We start from the raw sequence: 21,561 nt of genomic DNA, 5'->3' as shown, positions 1-21,561 counted from the left end.
TTGGCAGGCAGAGGGACTTTTTCCATGCACACTTCTGCTTAACGAGCCATCACTTCGCCTGCTTAGTGTGACGTCAAGGAAATTCAGCGTTTTGACACACTCTCACCAATGAAACATACCTCTGGGTTTAGACTGGTAAACTGTCCTAGGGTTTTATCCTAACTGGTTTTCTGATCTAAGATAATGAATGTGTCGTCGATGTAGCGAAAGTATAGATCAAGCTTCGTAATAGCCTCATTAAATGGTCCATTTTCTAGCTTTGCTAGGAAGAGATCAACTAGAATCGGGTCTAGAGGTAAGCCCATGGCTATCCCGTCTATTTGTCTATATTAAGTATTGTTGATGGCAAAATGAACATTCAACGTACGTCTTAGGATTAGTTCCTTCAGACAATTCTCAGGTAAGCCAACGTCAATTCGTTTTTCCGATTTTTGCTTGAATATAAACTCAACAGTCGTCTCGATAAGCGGTACGTTGGTAAACAAATATACTACATCCAAGGAGATAATATTTTTCATACTGACACTCATAATTTCTACTTTCGAGGTGAATTTGAAGACATATTTTACATTCTTCCTAACAACTGATTTGTACAAAGATTTTAAGATTTACACTAGCCACTTTGCGATTTTGTGATAAGGATGATTGTACATAACTAGAACCGAGAGTAGAGGAAGACCTGGTTTATGAATTCTAGGCAAACTGTACAGTCGTGGTATATATGATCCAGTCGGTTTAATGGGGTCATGAATCTCTGACGTAATTATTCTGTTTTTCTTTAGATCTTTAAAAGAATTTGCCAATTGTTTTTCTACTTTTCTATTGATGTCATAATTACTAGTAACCTTTTGAAATTTGCCAGGATCACTGAGTATTGCTTCCATTTTTTCAATGTAATTCTTTTTGTTCATCAGAACTATTCTTACTAATATCAGTACACCTGTCTTCCCACTATCAATTTGTACTTTTAACTGGTGGAGAAGATTTGTAGCTCAGGTGAATGATTTTGATGGAGTTTTGTTCTCTGAGTTGGATGGTTTGGTCGTGGAGCTTTCATCGTCCTTCTGAAAGACATCATTAGCACAAACTTCAGGTACTTCGAGTATTAGAGTAAGGCCCGATGATGATCTAATTGAAAACAATATTGTTCGCTTACATGTGTTGTTCTAATTTTCACAATGGGAATCTTTAATATACGAAAAATACGAAAATGTTCAAACAGTTTGTGCTGTTTGGTTAGACAACACCATGGACTACCTAATAAAGTTGTGCTGATCACACAGCAAGATGAATCAAAATGAGAAGTAGAAAAGTTTCCACCTCACTATCTAATGGCTCAAAATGTTGATTTTCAATTTTGGCTACTTCATACGAATAGATAAACTCACATTGATAAGATTGATATGTCCATAAATGAATCTTATAAGTTTGAATGAAAGTTTTAATTCCTTAACATATGTTTGTCACAAGTGAAGTTCAATCAAGTTGGATGTGAGGCAATTACCCGTTGAAGGGACTATAAAATAGTCGAGAAATATTATGAATAGATTGAAGTTAGGCATATTAAATATTGGATTCTGGTCCATTAGTCTGAGGATTAGGCAATCGTTATGAGACCTTAAGGTCTAGGGTTCGGTCCCGGGTCGGGTAACGGGTATATTCTATTTTGGGGTACCATACTAGGATGAAATAGTTTTCCAATGGTTTCTGATTTTCAGTAGTAGTCTAACTGAGGCCAATCTGTGACATAAAATGAAAAACAAAACAGAATCTCCACAAATCCCTTGAGTTCATACATTTGATCACTCATCCAGTCGTTTTTTTCCTATAATCTATTTGATTTGCAATTATGAGCCAATACCGTAGTCACGGTAACGATTTCACCACCTCAGCCATCCAAGTTTAACTTGTTAAAGAACCATACAATTGAATTATATCTGCTTTAATTATTTTAAGGTTTAACATGTAATCCGGAAGGGAAGCAGAAAAGAGGAAGGCTGAAGAACACACTACGCCAAGAAATAGAAGCAGATATGAAAATAATGAATAACAACTGGAAGGAACTGGAAAGGGTTTTCGTGGACAGAGTTGGATGGAGAATGTTGGTGAGCGGCCTATGCTCCTGAGCGAGGGGTAACAGGTGTCTGTAAGTAATTAAGTATATTAAGGTTTGATATTCACTTTACATGTTTCTTACTGTTCTTGTTATTAAAAGAAAAATACTAATAACCTGAACGATTCTGGCATCAATACTTACATTTAATTTGATTCATAATATTCCTTATTAGTTTCAGCCTATATAAATTCTTACTTCAGACGAACGCTGTTTTAACCCTCTGATTACCATATCAAACTTATCTAAAACAAGCTCACAATAGAATACTTCTATATAAATGTCTAATTGTTTAATTTCGAAAGCATTTCCTCCCTATCACTTAACAAGTAGGATTGTAAATGCAACATTGAAATCACTTTTTTTTATAATCTATATTGAATAAAATCTACTTCAAAGTCCTTTCTCAAAATTTCGATTATAATTCTTAACTACTCATGAGTAAGCAAAGTAATTTGATTAAATTATCCTTCCCTTTATCTTGTGAATATTGAATTGAATATTGAAAGCGCCAATGACAATTTAACAGATAAACTGTTTGAAATTGAATTTGTTTATTTTCTATGAATCTGTTTTTTTGCTGTTGTAAATCTGTTCAAATCAAAGGAAATAATAACTTTGGTTAACAAGTTTTTTTCTGTTTATAACTTAGTAAAGATTGTAATTTTTTAAAATGTGAACACTTCAGCTATGCCTTTAATCCATGGAATATAATCTGATACTCGGGTATATACTCCAGGATAACCTGCTTTACCGCATCCGTAACCAAATGAAATTATTCCACTGACAATCCATTGTTTCTTAATTTGACACATTAATGGACCTCCAGAATCAAACTAAGATAAAGAAAAGGAAAATGATAAATGATTATTATCAGAAAGAGGTTTTGTGTAGATTTTAGTAATTTAACAGTTGAATTCATATGTCAATTAAAACTAGATCACCATGGAAAACCTGGAAGCACTGAATGTTCGTTTCGTTGTAGTATGGAACTCCTCAGCAGTGCGCATCCACGATCTCGCTGGCACACTGTTGACGAGTCACATACTACAACGGAATGGCCGTCCAGTGCTTCCATGTTTTCCATGGTGATCTAGCTTTAATTGACCTATGAATTCAACCTTTAGATCATAAATGAATTTAATGTTTATTAGTGGACGACAAAATTCATATTTTATGTTTGCGATCAAATGTTGTTATTCGCCTGCCTCTAAATCAATTAACATCGATGATGTTCGATGCTTCTCATGAATGTTATAGTGATATAATTGCAAGAGAACAGACTGACCTTTAGAATTACTTTATGCACTTTTGACTAAGAAACAAGATCAATAGAACGTTAAAATTATGTTTTATTACATTGTCATCTCATTTGGAAGGGGACCTAAGAGAACTAATGCTTTTATTGAGGGATTGATCATATAGACACTGATAACTCACACAGTCTCATTGAATGACGTAATCAGGATCACAACTGCTGAAAAGTATCAACATTGAAAGTATATGCACTCAGTAATCATATTAACAATAACTTTATCTTTCCGAAACTTATCAAACTACATCACAAAGTTTGCCTTAACTTGAAATCCTCAATGTAAGAAAAGAGGTAAACAAATAAAAGAGAATTGAGCTGAGAATTGGCACTTGGAAACAACCGAAAAACAGATCTATAATCTATTTATTATATACCTATTATAAAATCAACAAAAAACCAATTATTCATTACCTGACATGCATCTCTACCACCTTCTGCATGTCCTGCACAAATGACATTACTTTCTATAGTAACATCAATAGGATTTGGTCCATTACGTAATGTAGCATAATTCATTGTACATTGATCATTTGGAACAATTGGTACACCAACATGTTTCAATATTGTGGAAATATTTTTTGCTCCTAAATTAGAAAGAGTTTTGTAAGTAAACTTACTTAAGGGTATTTCATTAGGAATCCAAATTACTCGCGAAATTTAAATATTTTCATAGTTGAAGTCATGAGTAAATTGAAGCTTGACCACCGTGGAAAACCTGGAAGCACTGAATGGCCGTCTCGTCCTATTGTGGGACCCCTTAGCAATGCGCATCAGCGATCTAGCACTCACGATATTTGAACCAAGGACCTTCCAGTCTCGCGCCGGTGCACTTAACCGATAGATCACTGAGCCTGCATCCAACGGTGTTAATGTCTAACTTCAACCAATCCACGAAGTTTGAGCAACCGCTAACCAATTGTCTTCATTGAGTTGATATCTCTACAACAGACTTGGATTCGAATCTCGCGAGTGCGGGATCTTCGACGCGCACTACTGATGAGTCCCATAATAAGACGAAGCAGCCGTCCAGTGTTCTCAGGTTTTCGACGGTGGTCTAGCTTCAATCGACTCATGATTTCAACTATGAAAATAATGAAATCTCCTCAAAACCCCTTCTGATCTAAAATGTAAATATAGCAAACTGTATCACAACACCATTGAACAGTACAAATTAATGTTTGGACATCTATTGGAGCTTGCCAATTATTATGTAGTGAACGAGAACACCATTGGATACAACCAAATGTATTTGAACCAAGTTACGGAATCACTTGGTAAAATCTGAGAATTATACAATATATACTTCATTCCCAAATGTCAATCGATCGTCTCAGAATTGATTGTTCCTTCGTTTCCTCATCAATCATTCACTGTTCTCATTCTCTTTTTTCCAATCTTCTTAATCCTCTTCTGTCAGACATTTCACTTTCGATTAATGATACATACTACTCATATCTATTGACATCAGTAGCACACACTACAGTTATTCATACAAGCAACATAATATGTGCCTTACCTTGTCATCAGTTACGAGAAATGGTTGAAAAAACTATCGATATGCAGAATAACTCATACAAATGATTCAGTTATCGGTTAGGGTTAATGTAACCGATATCATATTATCAAGTACTTGGAACTAACCAACCAATATTTTATAGGGTCACACTGGTGGTCATAAAGCTGGTGGGCGTCCTATGCTCCTCCACGAAAGGTAACAGACGTAAGTAGATGAGATGGTCATAAGGCTAAGATATATGAAATCGTAATATAAACTGAATGTGATCTATTTTGTCATAATGCAACGAATAAGAACAGTAGTTGGCGACAATCGAATGTATAATGGCATAATATTACAGAATATCTTATTAAAATATAAGAACCATATAGTGAAGAGTTAATTAGCAAAATAGCAATCGATTAGCTTAATTTGACTGTTCCTTCCGTAAATATCCGTCCATAGTCTCCGATTATAATTGTTCATGCATTTTCGTACCAACTGCGTGCCGTTCCCGTTCTCTCCTGATCGACCTTCTACTGAAATACATTCAATGCCCGACCATCACCATATAAAAGTCAATCTAACTAGTATGCTGATTGTAACTAATGGTACATATGAGAAAACTGTTGAAAGATATAGAGTACTGAATGGTTGGATAGATATTCATGACTTTACATAGTATTAAACCTATTACTATTGGATCCTTTAGAAGAGGACGATTTAATTCATTTCAGTCAGTGAAAGATATAGTTTGACCTTCATTCAAAGATATCGAAAGATATTTATATCATGGGAATCTTTAGCAGTGCGCATCCACGATCCCGCCTCACTAGATTTGAACCCAGGACATACCAGTATTTATATCAATTCTGACTTCATAAATCATTATTTACTTACAGAAGTTCAGGAGATCGTTTTTGAAGATAGCCAAATATTGAAGATTCTCCCTATTGATTCTATTCTATTCTGTAAAGTATCAGATCATCATGCTGATCGATATGTGAGGTGATAATCAATGTTATCCCACTTAGTTCTTGATGAAATTTTAGATGAAGTGTGATTTGGAATCTTTAGAATAACTGTAAGTTCATCTAACTTTTGTAGATACGTCTTGTTGACGGATTAGTTAATCAGTCATTCTGTTATGTACAATATGCAACCAACCACATATGTATATCTGTTCAAATTGCCCTACTATAGAAGTACGATAAATCATAGAGTAGAAGAATTAGTAACAGTATCAGTTACTTACCTACTTACGCCTGTTACTCTCAATGGATCATAGGCCGACGACCAGCTTTCTCCAACCCACTCTATCCAAGGCCTTCTTTTCTAGTTCTATCCATTTTTTTTTATTCTTCTCATGCCTGTCTCCAACGCTCGGCGTAATGTGATCTTTGGTCTTCCTCTTCTCATTTGACCTTCAGGATTCCAAGTGAGCGCTTGTCTTTTGACGCAATTGGGTGGTTTCCTCAAAGTGTGCCCAATCCACTTCCAGCGCTTCTTCCTGATTTCTTCCTCCGCTGAAATCTGGTTTGTTGTCTCCCACAGTAACTTGTTGTTGATAGTGTCTGGCCTGCGGATCCGAAGTATCTTGTGTAGACAACTGTTAATAAACACCTGTATCTTCTGGATGATGGCTTTCGTAGTTCTCCACGTCTCCGTCCCATACAATAGAACTGTCTTGACATTTGTATTGAAAATTCTGACCTTGGTGTTGGATGACAATTGTTTTGAGCTCCAGATGTTCTTCAGTTGTAGATATGCTGCTCTTGTTTTGCCGATCCTCGCCTTCACATCTGCATCTAATTCACCGTGTTCATCAATGATGCTGCCCAGATATGTAAAGGTTTCCACATCCTCCAAAGCTTCTCCGTCAAGTGTAATTCTATTGGTGCATGTTATATTGTATCGGAGAGTCTTACTTTTCCTTTTGTTTATATTGAGACCTACTGCTTCTGAGGCTGCTGCTACACTGATCGTCTTCTCCTGCATTTGTTGTTGCGTGTGTGATAGAAGAGCCAGATTATCCCCGAAGTCTAAATCATCCAGCTCCATCCTACCTGTCCGGCGACCATACCGTACCACGTTGAAAACAGTATCAGTAGTAATGTGAATATGGTGGTGTAGAAAGAAAACACACATGACATGATTTTGAGACTCAGGATCAGAGGGAAGACATAGACTGCATACGCCTTCATTACTGCGAATAGTTCTAAGGTATATCACTCGAAAACTCTAACCTGTAGTAATGATAGTTATGCAAATTCCAACAACTTAATCTAGAGATAGCTAGATGGATTAGTTTCATTGTCAATAACTTCATGAACTGATGCCACTAATAAAATTTTAGCATCCAAAAGCCTAAATGATTTGTTCTTGACATCATAAAGAAGTATTATGTTCTACCATATAGTATAAGTTTAAACATTTCCTACAATGAAACAAATGAAAGTGGAATATTCTCTTTTAAGAGTTTTTGGTATGCTATACAGTCTTAGGATTGAAGAACTGAATGATCATTCTTAGTAATGAACCATCTAGATAACAGCTTTGGAATTATCTTCTCTGATCAACAGGTCTACATTGCCTAACTATAATCTATGTTGTCATATGCAAGTTGTTTTTGCAAAAAAAAACCATTAGACAAAATGTAACTTAACAATCTGAACAAATTGTGACGGTGAGTTGTGTGTGCTACTGATGTCGACAGATATCAGTACTATGTATCATCAGTCGAAAGTGAAAGGTCGGGTGTCAGAAGATTAAGAACATCAAAGAAAAGAGAACGAGAACAATGAATGATTGCTATCGAAATGAAGGAATAATCAATTCTGAGACAATTGATTGACATCTTGCAGATGAAGTATATATTGTACGGTACTCAGATTTCGTATTCAAAACCATTCGATTGTCCTCATTTGTGTTCTCGTTCACTGTAACGGCAATACGAGAGAACAAAATGTTTATAATTGTTACCAAATTGGATTGAGGTTATTTATAATAGAAGAGACAGTGATATAATTATCTTGTTTAAATATTGTTAATAAAACTTACCATCGATTTCATGTCCCCAACCGACACTTATACATTCTTGACCTGGTTGTATTTCTTCACCAGCTGATGGTAGACAAGCAATATTCACATATCTACCTAATTTTACTGGTTTTGTTAATTTTACTAAAGCTATATCATAACCACTGCTAGAAGCAGCTGAAAAAAGAATAATAAAAGTATCTATGACATTTATCTGAATAAACAGTATACGAATAGTAAATATTGAAATCAACTGTTGAGGTAAGATGGTGGTTGGAGGTGGTCAACAAGAAACCCTTGACCTGGGTTTCGTGCTACTTGGCACTCGTCAGCAAGGTGTACCTGTAATCTTGAGGGAACTGGTGCATGACATTGACCAACACCCAGTGGTCAATCAATTATGATTAGATTTCAGTCCTACACGAGGTCGGTCGCTGCCCGAATAGCTCTGACTATGAAGCTGGGTGACACGGGGTCGGATCTGTCAGGGACCACCAGTTCTCTCAAGATTACAGGTACACCTTGCTGAGAAGTTCTAAGTGGCACGAAACCCGAGTCCAGGGTTTCCTGTTGACCACCTCCAACCACCATCTTATCTCAACCTAGTGCACACAGTGTCGAGCCACTTAGACTAGTGGCCACATTGCAACTTGATCGATAGCATTCGATCAGCACTAAGAAGGACTTGACATGCATGACATTGATCACCACCTAGTGATCAATCAATTGTGAAATCAACTGTATTTAGTATCATTGGATAGTGGTCAGAAGTGGAAATTGGGAGAGGTTTTTGTTATATAACTAATTGGTCGTCTGAACTCACTGGATCAATATATAACGTATGATAAGTTCTAAACTAATGGTAGTGTGGTGTGGGCTACTTATATCCATATAAGTAGTATATAATGATAGTCGGGCATTGAATGTATTTCAGTAGAAGATTGATGAGGAAAGAGCCGGAAAGAAACGCAATTGGTATGAAAATGAATGACCAATGAAATCAGAGAAGATGGACTGATATTTGCAAAAGAAACAGTCAAGAATGAGTCAATTGTTTGTTTGAACCCCATTGCACAGGCAAGTGGCTATCAGGACTGAGTAGCTGAGTGGATAACGCGGTGGCGTTTGAAGCGAAAGGTACTGGTTTCAAGTCCCAGGGTGAACATCAACTCTGAGATGCAGGTACATCCAGCTGACGAGTCCCAAATAGGACGAAACGTGCGTCCTGGATTTCACTACTAGCCACTATTCATCTTTGCTTACAATTAATTTATAGTTTGCAAGTTAACTGTTTACTGTAGGATTGTCAGGTTTTATTGGGATATTCTATAATTGTATGCTTAAATCCATTCGATTATCCCTACTCATGTTCATGTTCACTACAGTACTAAGTTCGAGTCTCACCATGGTTACTGATATCCAGCTTATGAGTACGAAATCGAAGATAATTGTTATGGATTCAAATGTTAGCCATTATTTAGCTTTACTGAAAGTTGGTACTTAATTGATTACGTTTTGAATAGACTTTCATAAAGATTGGTTACAAGAAAAGTAACAGTAAACAAACATTTCTTTTGATAAAAAAAATATAGACCAAGGTTATTCAGGGTAAACTTAATTTTTACTGTAGCCTGTGTACATTTATCTATGGAGGTGAGCATCATTCTTATTTGTTGTACATATATATTACTTAACACTAAAGTACGTCGGTTTTTTATGTGGTAGGATAGAAAGGTTTAGCCACTACTACTAGTAGTGATGTATAATGTTGGTTGAAATGCTTTGATTAGTCAGTGTATATGAACCGTTGTGCATCTGTTATATCTAGAGCTTTGATTCTTACTCTGCCGCGTACTACTAGACTACTTGAACGATAGAACCCTCAACGTCGCAAGAGAGAAGATAGAAGACTAGTAAGTAGGAATTTTGTTCCCCAAAACAGTGTCAAAATATAGTACAGAAATCTCATGTATTTATAGTTTTTTGACTGAGAGTAAATCATCATTTCAGACAACCAATAGGCACATAGGGGGTCATTCTTATCCAACCAATGGGGAGCTACACGTCGACATTCTAGAATGTCCCCTTAGTAGTGATTGGATGGAATGTCTGCGGCTATTTCTGGGCTTCTTGAGGCTTCCTTGAGTTTGCCAACGAGCCATCCTTACAGCATCAAGCTAACAATCAAAGTCAGAACATTCAAATTTCGTGGTAAGTTCCTAATTATTATGTTACTGGTTTGAGATTCAGTTACAACTGTTCTCAGCTCCAGTCACCTTAGAGATATACCACAATGATCAACCAGTGTCGTTGATGATGAACGTCTCACTTTGAACACGTTAGAACACTACCGGTTACAATTTCACACTAAAACATGAACACCTTATTTCGAAGAAATTCACTAGTTAGATTGTTTTTTATAATTTTTATCAAATAGTTTTGTGTAGATTGTTTTAAAAGTAAGTGCAACTTTTCATGAGAATCTTCAATACGAACGTCAAGACAGTCCTACTGTACAGAGCTGAAACGTGGAGAACTACTACATCCATCGTCAAGATAGTACAAGTATTTATAAACAGTTATCTACGCAAAATACTCAACATCCATTGGTCGGATACTATCAGCAACAGCCTACTATAGGAGAGGACAAACCAGCTTCCAGCTGATGACGAAATTATGAAAAGACGTTGGAAGTGGATCGGACATACATTGAGGAAATCACCAATGTGCATTACAAGGTAATCCCTAACTTGGAATGGTGAAGGGAAGCGGAAAAGAGGAAGGCTGAAGAACACATTACTTCGGGAAATAGAAGCAGATATGAAAAGGATGAATGTTAACTGGAAAGAACTGGAAAGGATTGCTCAGGACAGGGTTGGATGGAGAATGCTGGTGAGTGGCCTATGCTCCTTCACGAGGGGTGACAGGCGTAAGTAAGTAAGTAAGTAAGATCGTTTTAATGTATGAACGATACTCATCAAAAATAAGTTATGCATAAAGTCCGGAACTGAAAATACCAGATTTATCCAATAGATAGGAAAACAAAGATGTTGAGAAATTTACAAACCATTAGTCATGAGGTATCTAAGCTTTAGTTACAATGTTATATGTGCCGTTAATGAGAAAGTTCACCCTCTAATTTAACAGTTAAGAATATAATTATAGTTGAAAGCGTGAGTCAATTGAAGCCAGACCACCAGGGAAAACCTGAAAGCACTGGACAGCAGTTTCGTCCTATTGTGGCACTCCTCAGCAGTGCGCATCCACAACCTTGCCTCGCGAGATTAGAACTCAGGACCTACTAGTCTCGCGCTAGAGCTTCAATTGACTCACGCTTTCAATTATGAACATACTAAATCTCCACAAAAACCACCTTCGGATAATCATTTAATTATAACTGATCCTATAAACTGCAAAATAGTACACAGATGTAACAATGAATGATATAAATGATTAACAAAATAAACTACACTGCCCAAGATATTAAAGACAAACAATGAAAGAAAATTGTCTTTATTCACGTATGATGGATAAGTGACTGATAATTAGCTTGTTATCGACGTTACAATATTAAAGCCAGAAAAATATATTAATATAACTTAAACTACTAAATAATAACTAGTAGTAGGTCAGTTAATGTGTAAAAAAAGACGAGGGAAAGTAGACAGTCAAAGTATATTCATTAAGTAGTGTTCTTCCATTTTTAAAGATTTGAGGTCACTAACGTTTAATTACACATCAAGTGCATATTTGTTTAAGAAACGAACTGTAACAGAAAAGAATACACTAATTTCAGACTAAAACATGTAAACACAAATGAATGATAGTTAACAATGGAATCGAGGATGCTTGTTTCGTCTTATTTGGAACTCGTCAGCTGGATGTACATACATATGAGTTAATATTCATTGAGAGACTAGAACCCAGTATCGTTTACTTTAAATGCCATCGCGTACTCTATTTAGCTATTAAGGATGAAGTGTTCATCTTGGATGTCATGACTGGCCACCATTTATCTCTGCTTGTGACTTTAGGCGATATCAAAGCAATCCGTACAGGATCCCCATATATCGATAAGAGAGACTGATCAATTACAATCCTGAACAACAATGGAAAAGGGGATTATTTCATATCAACTGAAACTGTTGTCTATTGATCTAGAAATTGAATAGAAGTATGGAGTGAAAAGAAATGATCATTCAGGAAGGATAGGTGATAATTATTCCCTTGACAGAAACAAAGATCATAGCAACAACTGAATAAAAATGTAAGAGAATATGTAAAGATTAAAATAGGTGTTAGATCCATGGTAAAATGAGAGATTTTATGTGTAACATAAACTGCTTAGTTCATGGAGCTTCTTCAGTATAGAAGATTTTTTCATAGATATATACTCCTTAAGCTTAAACGTTTTACTACATTGATTTTTTTGAAAGATTAAAGGGTTAATTGTTTTCTATTCCCCCCTTGCTAATTGAACGCTATACTCGGTTCCTAAGCTATTCTTGTAACCCCCAAGCTAAATCTACACAGCAACTTGAACACGAAAGAAAATGCAAAAAATGTATGGCAAGCGCTTTACTCCAAAGGTTCCTTCACGTACAGAAAATAAAGGGGTTTTAATAGCATTTTAGAAGTCCTTGGGTTTTCCCGAAAATTCTGAAATGCTACTAAACATAGTAGCAACGTAGTAATCAGCCAATCAGAAACTCTACACGTGACTTTTCACTTTCGTGATGCTCATGGAAAAACTTTCAATGAACGTTGATTAAATAAAATACTTCTTAGTGTTTCTTGAGACTTTCTTGTCTTTTAAGAGAAGTTTTCTGGGTCACTCCAACAATAATATTCTAAAAGACGTTCAGGATGAGTTAGTTTAGTATAACCCTCTCCTCAAAAAGTTAAATAAACTTATAGAGTCACATAGAAATTGTCCACAGTTACAGTTCAGTTCTTGAATGATAGCAAAGCATACGAATACATTGTGAAGCTATTCAGAATAGAAAATTATGTCTTTGCGACTTCGAAATCCACGTTTTTCGATTCCTCGCAACTGTAACACCATTCAAATTTGATATTCATGAAGGATATTTTCTGAATTGAAAACAATCTTTCAGGCTGCATTTGCATTTCGGGTTTCTACCAGTGAATTTAGAGGGATAGTCATTTCTGATGAATATGTGTTTAATTAAAGATATTTCTTCATCTTTTATGTTATTAGGGCATATTCATCTAGATCAAGAGAATGAAGATCGAACTAAGTTTCTTACTTAATGTTCAATCGGACTAAATTTTTGAAAGTTGATACATTGACCAACCCAAAATAATTTCCTACATGTAAATCTTAGTAAAGAATCATGTGGTCTTCTTTTAAGTATATCATCAAACAAATGTACTTTTGAACTCATTCCTTCTAGTGTAGTGAACGGGACCACAAATAGGGGACAACTTAATGTACTTAAACACGAGATTACAGAAAATCTTAATAAAATCTGAAAATCAAACAGTGTATATACTTCATTTGCAAAATGTCAATCAATTGTCTCACAGTTCACTGTTCCTTCATTTCCATACTAATCGCTTCCTCCTCCTTCTCTTTCCTTCTTGATCTTCTCGATCTCCTGCTACCAGACATTCTATTGTTGACTAGCGTTGTATACTACTTATGTCGATATAAGTAGCACACATCACAATAGTAATATAAGTTGAAATGATTGATGATAATTATCAAATTCAAGATGACAATCAAGTTCATACCTTTGTCACTCAGTAGCGGAGTGGAGAACGCGCTAGAGTTTTTAGCGAAAGGTACTGGGTTCGAGTCCCAGAGTGAACATCAACTCAGATGCGGGTACGTCCAGTGACGAGTCCCAAACAGGACGAAACGCGCGTCCTGGATTCCACTGCTAGCCACTCTTCATCTTTGCTTACATCTATTTATCTGTTGTATAAGTGAATATATATATATATATATATATATATATATATATATATATATATATATATATATATATATATATATATATATATATATATATATATATATATATATAAATCACCACGGCTTCAATAATTCAGCTCCTCTAAAAGAAAATTTCTTTGATAGATTTCCTGTAATAATTTTCCAATGATACAATGAATTTATTTCATTATTTATTAAATATTTGTTAGTTCACCGAATAACAATTCAAAACCGTTGGATGCCGGCTCAGTGGTCTGTCGGTTAAGTGCTCCGGCGCGAACTGGTAGGTCCTGGGTTCGAATCTCGCGAGCGCGGGATTGTAGATGCGCACTGCTTAGTAGTCCCATAATAGGACGAAATGGCTGTGCAGTGCTTCCAGGTTTTCCATGGTGGTCTTGCTTCAATTGACTCATGATTTCGAATATGAGAATAACAATTTTTTAATTAACAAATTGGCTGAATAATATTTTGTGGTGTATGCTACTTCTATCGACAGATATAAGTAGTATGTAACACTAGTCAGAAATTGAATGATTCATAGAAGAAGGTTGAAAAGATTAAACTGAAGAAAACAGATAAGAAAATATAAACGAATCGTGAATTGAAGGAATTATGAAGGATGTAAAGGATAATTGATGAAAGATTTGCAAATGAAGTCTTTAAGGTATGATTGTTGCATTTTACGAAAGAAGTCTGTAATCTCTCATTTAAAAATATACTGATCTTTTCTATTGAAGTGTTCATTCACCACGGTGGTAGGAAATAACGATGATTAACAACAGACTGAATAGACGATACCATTTTTATCTTGGAATTTAATTATGGTGTATTTGCTTTTTGAGTGTTGTCGTATACGGGTAATGCATTGCTAAGATATCTTGAAGATATTTTCACTGATCCTACTGTACTAAATGAGAACTCAGGAGGGGATTACAGAAACTCTTGGTAAAATATGAGAACAATACATTGAATACTTTGTTTGCAAGATTCCATAAGTTGTCCTTTAGATTATTTATGCTTCTTTCAAGTTACAATTCCTTCCTATTTCCTTTTCTGTTTTCTTCGGGTCGACCTTCATAACCTTCTACTATCAGGTTTTCCACTTCCGATTAATGTTACATAAGTAGCATCCACCACACTATTACATAATATTAGCGAATAATGCAAATATTTCAACCATCCTAACATGATTATTAAAACTGTAAAATTGTCTAATCATAAACACGAATAACTTACATTGATATTGTGGATGTACATAAACATGTGCCACAGACATATCGTAATGTTCCATTGATTCATTCAACATATCATGTTCACCAATTCGTACAATCCAACTTGATGGATTCGCTGATAGATGTGGATAAAATGGATTTGGGCTAAAAAAATAAACATGAATACAAGATAGATAGAAAGATTGACTATAATTTGAAACAGGATAACATGAACACGTTTGAAATGAACGGTATTGGGTTCGAGTCCTGGAGGGAGGATCAACTCGGATGCAGGTAGATCCAGCTGACTAGTGCCAAATAAAACGAAACACCGCCATCCATCTCTGCTTATAATACTTGGGAATTAAGGCAATATCGAAGCGATCCGCACGGGATGGACATATGCTGATAATAGACTAATCAACTGCAGTCCGAAACATCAATGGGAAGATTCAAACAATCAATACAAAAATGTTATTGCTTATGATCTACGTTATGATCTACCTAATCAAAACTTATCTTTTATCAGGGGGTTTTTTGTGGAGATTTTTTAGTATTTTTTTTATATCTGTTTGGAATCATGAGTCAATTGAAGCTAGACCACCGTGGAAAACCTGGAAGCACTGGACGGCCGTTTCGTCCTATTGTGAGACTCCTCAGCACGCAAGAGTGACAGGTTCTAGGTTGGAATCTCTCGAAGTAGGATCGTGGATGTACACTGCTGAGGAGTACCACAATAGGACGAAAAGGCCGTCCAGTTCTTCCAGGTTTTCCATTGTGAACTAGCTTCAATTAACTCATGATCTCAACTATATAAAATTCATAATAGTTCTTTTTCAAATGTTCCTTACAATTCTAACGCTTTCATTCCCCCCTCCTCCTCCTCCCTGATTTCTAATTTCCACGTTAGTTTAAATATACTACTCATTACGAATTTAATTTAGTTCAGCTTTGAATTAGTTTACTCAATGATTGTTTCTGTGTATTTACTCTTGTTTTATCTAACCAAAAAGAGGAGAAAACATACACACACACACACTTAAATAAGAGATTTTGATTGTAAACAAATGAGTTACTTTTTGTTTTGTAAATAAAATGTTTTTTCTTATATAGTTGAAATCATGATTCAATTGAAGCTAGATCACGATGGAAAACCTGGAAGTACTGGATGGCTGTTTCGTCTTAATGTGGAACTCCCCAGCATTGCGCTATAGGGCGAAACGACCGTCTAGTGCTTCCAGTGTTTCCATGGTGGTCTAACTTCAATGGGCTCATGATTTCAACTATGTAAAAAAAATTACTAGAATCTCCACAACCCCCCCCCCTTCTAAAATGTTTCTGACCCTCTGATTGATTGATATTGACCATTGTATTATTTACATATGAATGAATGGAGATAATCATAATAACGCTACAATATTCATGTTTATTCAAGATACATATGATGTAGCTTTTTTTCTTTGTTTAAGTTAAAGACGCAAAATGTTGAATAAACAAACGAGAAACTACAGCTTTTCTTTAACTTTTCATTTGATTGAAAATGGATGATTATGAGGAAAGGGGGGTTTTGTGGAGATTGTAATAATTTTGAATAGTTGAAATCATGAGTAGATTAGAGATAGACTAATGATTTCAACAATTAAATTACTACAATCTCTACAATTTTCCCTTTCTCATAATAATCATCATATGTTCACTAGTAACTAACTTCAAGATAGAATTCTTGGAGTTCTAATGAGAAGCTGTAACCAATGAAGTTCAACCGGGTCTGTTATGAGGCGGTAACTCATTGAAAACAATGGTGGATGTAGGCAAAATTTTTTTGATTGGTCAAAGTTAGTATCATTGGATTCCAGCTCACTGGTCTAGATGTTAGGCGTTGTCGCGCTAGACTGAAGGTCCTGGATTCAAATTCAGCGGGCGGAATCGTGGATACGCATTGCTGAGGAGTTCCATACTATGACGACCCTGCTGTTCAGTGATTCCAGGTTTTCCGTGTTGGCCTAGGTTCAATCGACTCATGATTTCAACCATTTAAGGTGGATTACGTTTTTAAATTATTAGGTAAAATATAAATCAAATAATTTATGAAGTTAATGAATGGATACATTTTGTTATAATGAATTAAATTAGATTAAACTGAACAAGGTTTTGAGAATCTGATTAATTAATATCTTTGATACAACCTAGTTGGATGATCATTGAAGATAAGGAATTTCTGGAAAGCTGTTTGATCCTAGTATGGTACTTTTTCGGAGTTGGGTCCATAATCCCAGGTAGGATTGGATCGAAAGACATCAGATCGTCCAATAACAACTCAACATTTGTATAGATTAATTGTTACCTAATAATTTATATTTCTAACTTTTATAGATTCTAACAGTTGAACTCATGAGTCGATCTAAGCCAGACCATCACTGAAAACCTGAAAGCACTGAACAGCCGTTTCATCCTAGTACGGGACTCTTCAGTAGTTCACATCCTGAAAGAGTGACTCGAACGCAGGACCTTTGTCCTCGTACGCCAACGCTCAACCTCTAGATCACTGAGAAGGGCTCGAGTTGTGGATGCACACTGCTGAGGAGTCCCACAATAGAACGAAAAGGTCGTCCAGTTCTTTCAGGTTTTCCATTGTAGACTAGCTTCAATTAACTCATGATCTCAACTATTAAAATTCCTGTAATATCCGCAAAAACCTTTTCTGATATAAATTTTTAATAATTGAATTGATGAGTCAATTAAAGCTAGACAACCATGAAAAACCCAGAAATATTGGATAACCGTTTCGTCCTAGTATTAATTTGAATTAAAATCACACTAGAGAATATAAATTCATTATCTTATTGACTGAAATGTTACATTAAGAATAAAACCATTGACAAATGTCACATGGGAAATAAAACGAATATCATGAATTGTTACATTGAATTAATGAAAACCTCTTGGACTTTAAATTCACTCAGTATTACTTGTGTGAATCTTCCCATTGATGTTTAGGACTGCAATTGATTAGTCTCTAATTGACATATTTGCATACTGTGCGTATTGCCTCGATATAGCCTTATTTCACAAACACTGTAAGCAAAGATGGATAGTGGTTAGCAGTAGAATCCAGTTTGATGCACGTTTCGTCCTATTTAGGACTCGTCAGCTGGATGTGCTTGCATTTGAGAGTCGATGTTCGCTCTGGAACTAGAACCCAGTACCTTTCGTTTCAAACGCCATCGCGTTATCTACTCAGCTATTGAGTCCTGATAGCCACTTGCTTGTGCAATGGGGTGATTTTTGAATTCACTTAGTATTGTTTGCTTCAATCTTCCGGTTGATGTTTAGGACTGCTATTGATCATTCTCTTTTTGGCATATTTGCATACTGTACGGACGGCCTCGATACTACCTTAAATCACAAGCATTATAAGCAAAGATGGATAGTGGCTAACAATGGAACCCAGGACGCGCGTTTCAACCTATTAGGAACTTGTTAGCTGGATGTACCGGTCAGCATCTATTTCTGCTTATAATACTTGTGATTCATAGGGGAATAGCAAGGCAATCCATATAGGAAGCACATATACCAATATGTGACTGATCAAACAATCAACACAAAAACAAATTAAAACGACAAATAACTTACAAAAAACAATGTGCTGCTGTCATTATCCATTGTGGATGTATTAATGTACCACCGCATAAATGAAACCGTCGACTACCATCTGGATAATTATAAACAAGTGATGGTGGTATAAATGAATCAATTTCTTCTAGAATTTCTTCATTTTTATTAATTTCATCTAAGAATTCTAATTCTTCTTCATCCGATTTTATTTGTAATTCTTTTTGTTTTTTAACTTGTTCCGCTGTTTGATAAAACATTAATGATGTTAACCATGGCCATTCACCATATGCTGTAGCACTACCACCAACAATACGTTTATTAATTGGTTTACCAAAATATTTACGCCATTCATTATCAAATGCATTACGACCACAATGTTCAGGGATTTTTTCTAAAAACAATTGGAATAAAAGAGTGTATGTATTAGGGAACTGTGGTGATTATGGAATGTTCAAGGTTTAAATGATGAATTGATCTTGATTAGAACATTACTCAAAGACTGTGAATACTGAAGAGTCATTTCATCCTAGTATTGGGCTTTCCAGAAATTGGCATCTAAGACCCAACAAGTGAAAATAGAACTCAAAACCTTCGTTATTGCAAGTGAACGCTTATGTTCTAGACAACTGAGATAGGATACAACGATATTAATACCTAACTTTAACCATCATCAGATGATTTCGAATCGTGGATGCACACTGTTGTCAAGTTTCATTCTAGAATGAAATGGTCCTTAAGTACTCGCAGGTTTCCAATAGTGGTCCTGGGTGAGAATCTCGTCAGGAAGGATCGTGGATGCATACTACTGGAGAGTCCCACAATGGGACGAAATGGCCGTTCACTGCTTCCAGGTTTTCCATGGTGGTCTAGCTTCAATTGACTCACTATTTCAACTAGATATATATCAGTCAAAAACGTGAAATGTGATATTGGTTTTTTCATGGTTATACAGTATGATCCTAAGAGATTGAAAAGGTAAATAGGACGGTATTATCTGGTTAACGAGTATTGATTGAGTAAATTAGAACCATCTTATAAGTAGTAGTAATTTTAGATGTAGGATAATATAAAATTAAAGTTGATGAGGTTGTGATACCAAGATGATTAGGAATTGTATTAGGCATATCATATCACTTCTGGCTAGCTTAATATCCTAAACAAAATGCCAAGAGTGACAAATTTTGGACATGTCTTACAATTAAAAGAAATCATTGAAGATTAGACAGAACCTTGTTAGCCAAGGTCTACCATGACTCAAGATCTGTCGCATTATTCCATATTCGTTCCTTTGATATCAACCCATAAGAATTGAACACAAAATGTTGTATACCTCACTTTAATCTCCAAATTTCACTCAGTTATTCATTAATGGAAATTGAATAAATGTAAAATGGTAGATTTTATGGTTAATTAGTAAATGATATTTAACCTCAAAGTGTATCTCTTCATGAAACTAGGCCACTACTGGAAACCTGGAAGCACCGGACGACCGTTTGGTCCTAGTAAGGGACTCATCAGCTTAAATCAACCAATGAATTCAACCGTAAAAATTCCTTCAATCTACACAAAAACCCCTTTCTCATAATAATAATCATGTGTTCACTAGTGACGAACTTCAAGATAGATTTCCTGGAGTTCTAGTGAGAAGCATTGACCAATGAAGTTCAACCGTGTCCCTTATGAGGTGATAACTTATTGAAGACAATGATGGACGGTAGAGCGATTTCATGGATTGGTTGAAGTTACAAATTAACACCGTTAGATGCCGATCGGCACAGTGGTCTAGAGGTTAAGCGTTCTGATGCTAAACCATAGATCCTGAATTCAAATCCCGCTGTCGGGATGGTGGATGCGGATTGCTAAGGAATCCCATACTATGACAACACTGATGTCCGATGCTTCCAAGTTTTTATTGGTAGTCTAACTTAAGTCAACTCATAAATTCAACTATTTAAATTACTATAATCTCCACAAACTTTCCATTCGCACAATTAATCCCTATACTTCACTCTATTCACAATGATGATTTTTTTTATTTACGCTTAACTGATATTTCTAAGTCAATTATAATATGTGTTAAGTTTATATCTGATAAAAAAACATCATAAGTTCAAATTTAACCCAATATGATATATATATTAACTTTACTCAATCAAGATAATTAATCTGGACTAATTCAGTAGATAGATAGATATAAGTAGTATCTTACACTTCGATTAATATTTACATTCACCAAATAGATATGTATAATGTGAGTGAGTAAGTGAGTGTGTTTTTCATTTAACCATAAAAACTAATAGTTATGTGATATACACGTCGAAATCAAATGACCCTAATTTGTTCTAATCACTTTGAATTGGGAAATATCAAAGTTGATTGTTGATAAGCTTTACCCAATAATGAAAGAAATCAAATGAAGTATACAAAATGGTCATTGTTTTAATCGAATTAATCAAGCTTAAAATTTAAATAGTTGAGTTATTATATACTTTTATTGTAGGTCTGTGAATGTATCTTGAAGATTTCTGGGTTTCCGGAGTACTTTATGAAGATGAAACTTGAAGAATTAATACTGTGGTGTGGTCTGCTTAGATCCTCATAAGAAGTATATGGTGATGGTCAGACATAGAATGTATTTTGGCAGAAAACCGATAAGGAAAGAACGGGAATGAAGCGCAATTGGTAGGAAATGCGTGAACAATGAAATTCGAGAAGACGGACTGATATTTGCAGAAGGAACAGTACAAGTATTTATAAACAGTTGTCTATGTAATATACTCAAATTTGTTGACCGGATACCATCAGCAACAA

At 35.4% G+C, this 21,561-nt stretch overlaps 1 protein-coding gene and 2 non-coding genes across 3 annotated transcripts in view; 2 read left to right on the top strand and 1 right to left on the bottom strand.

Annotated features, from left to right (window-relative positions):
- Positions 1-2,653: 2,653 nt before the first annotated feature.
- Smp_129230 (subfamily S1A unassigned peptidase (S01 family)) overlaps positions 2,654-21,561 on the bottom strand; it is a gene marked incomplete at its 5' end in the record, with an annotated part of 30,144 nt that continues 11,236 nt past the window's right edge. Inside the window, 5 exons of the mRNA XM_018794809.1 lie at positions 2,654-2,949; positions 3,840-4,012; positions 7,984-8,139; positions 15,161-15,300; positions 18,835-19,141. Of these exons, the coding sequence (XP_018647032.1) occupies positions 2,782-2,949; positions 3,840-4,012; positions 7,984-8,139; positions 15,161-15,300; positions 18,835-19,141 (944 nt within the window). The 3' untranslated portion in view covers positions 2,654-2,781. The remainder of the gene's footprint in view (positions 2,950-3,839; positions 4,013-7,983; positions 8,140-15,160; positions 15,301-18,834; positions 19,142-21,561) is intronic.
- Positions 9,056-9,127, top strand: Smp_tRNA_01552_Pseudo_TTG.1.1. The gene has a single exon. It is a non-coding gene (tRNA).
- On the top strand, positions 13,726-13,796 carry Smp_tRNA_01772_Lys_TTT.1.1. Its single transcript has one exon. It is a non-coding gene (tRNA).

This window comes from Schistosoma mansoni, assembly GCF_000237925.1.
Source record: "Schistosoma mansoni, WGS project CABG00000000 data, supercontig 0183, strain Puerto Rico, whole genome shotgun sequence".
NCBI lineage: Eukaryota > Metazoa > Platyhelminthes > Trematoda > Strigeidida > Schistosomatidae > Schistosoma > Schistosoma mansoni.
This window is presented reverse-complemented; position numbering and strand designations above follow the sequence as displayed.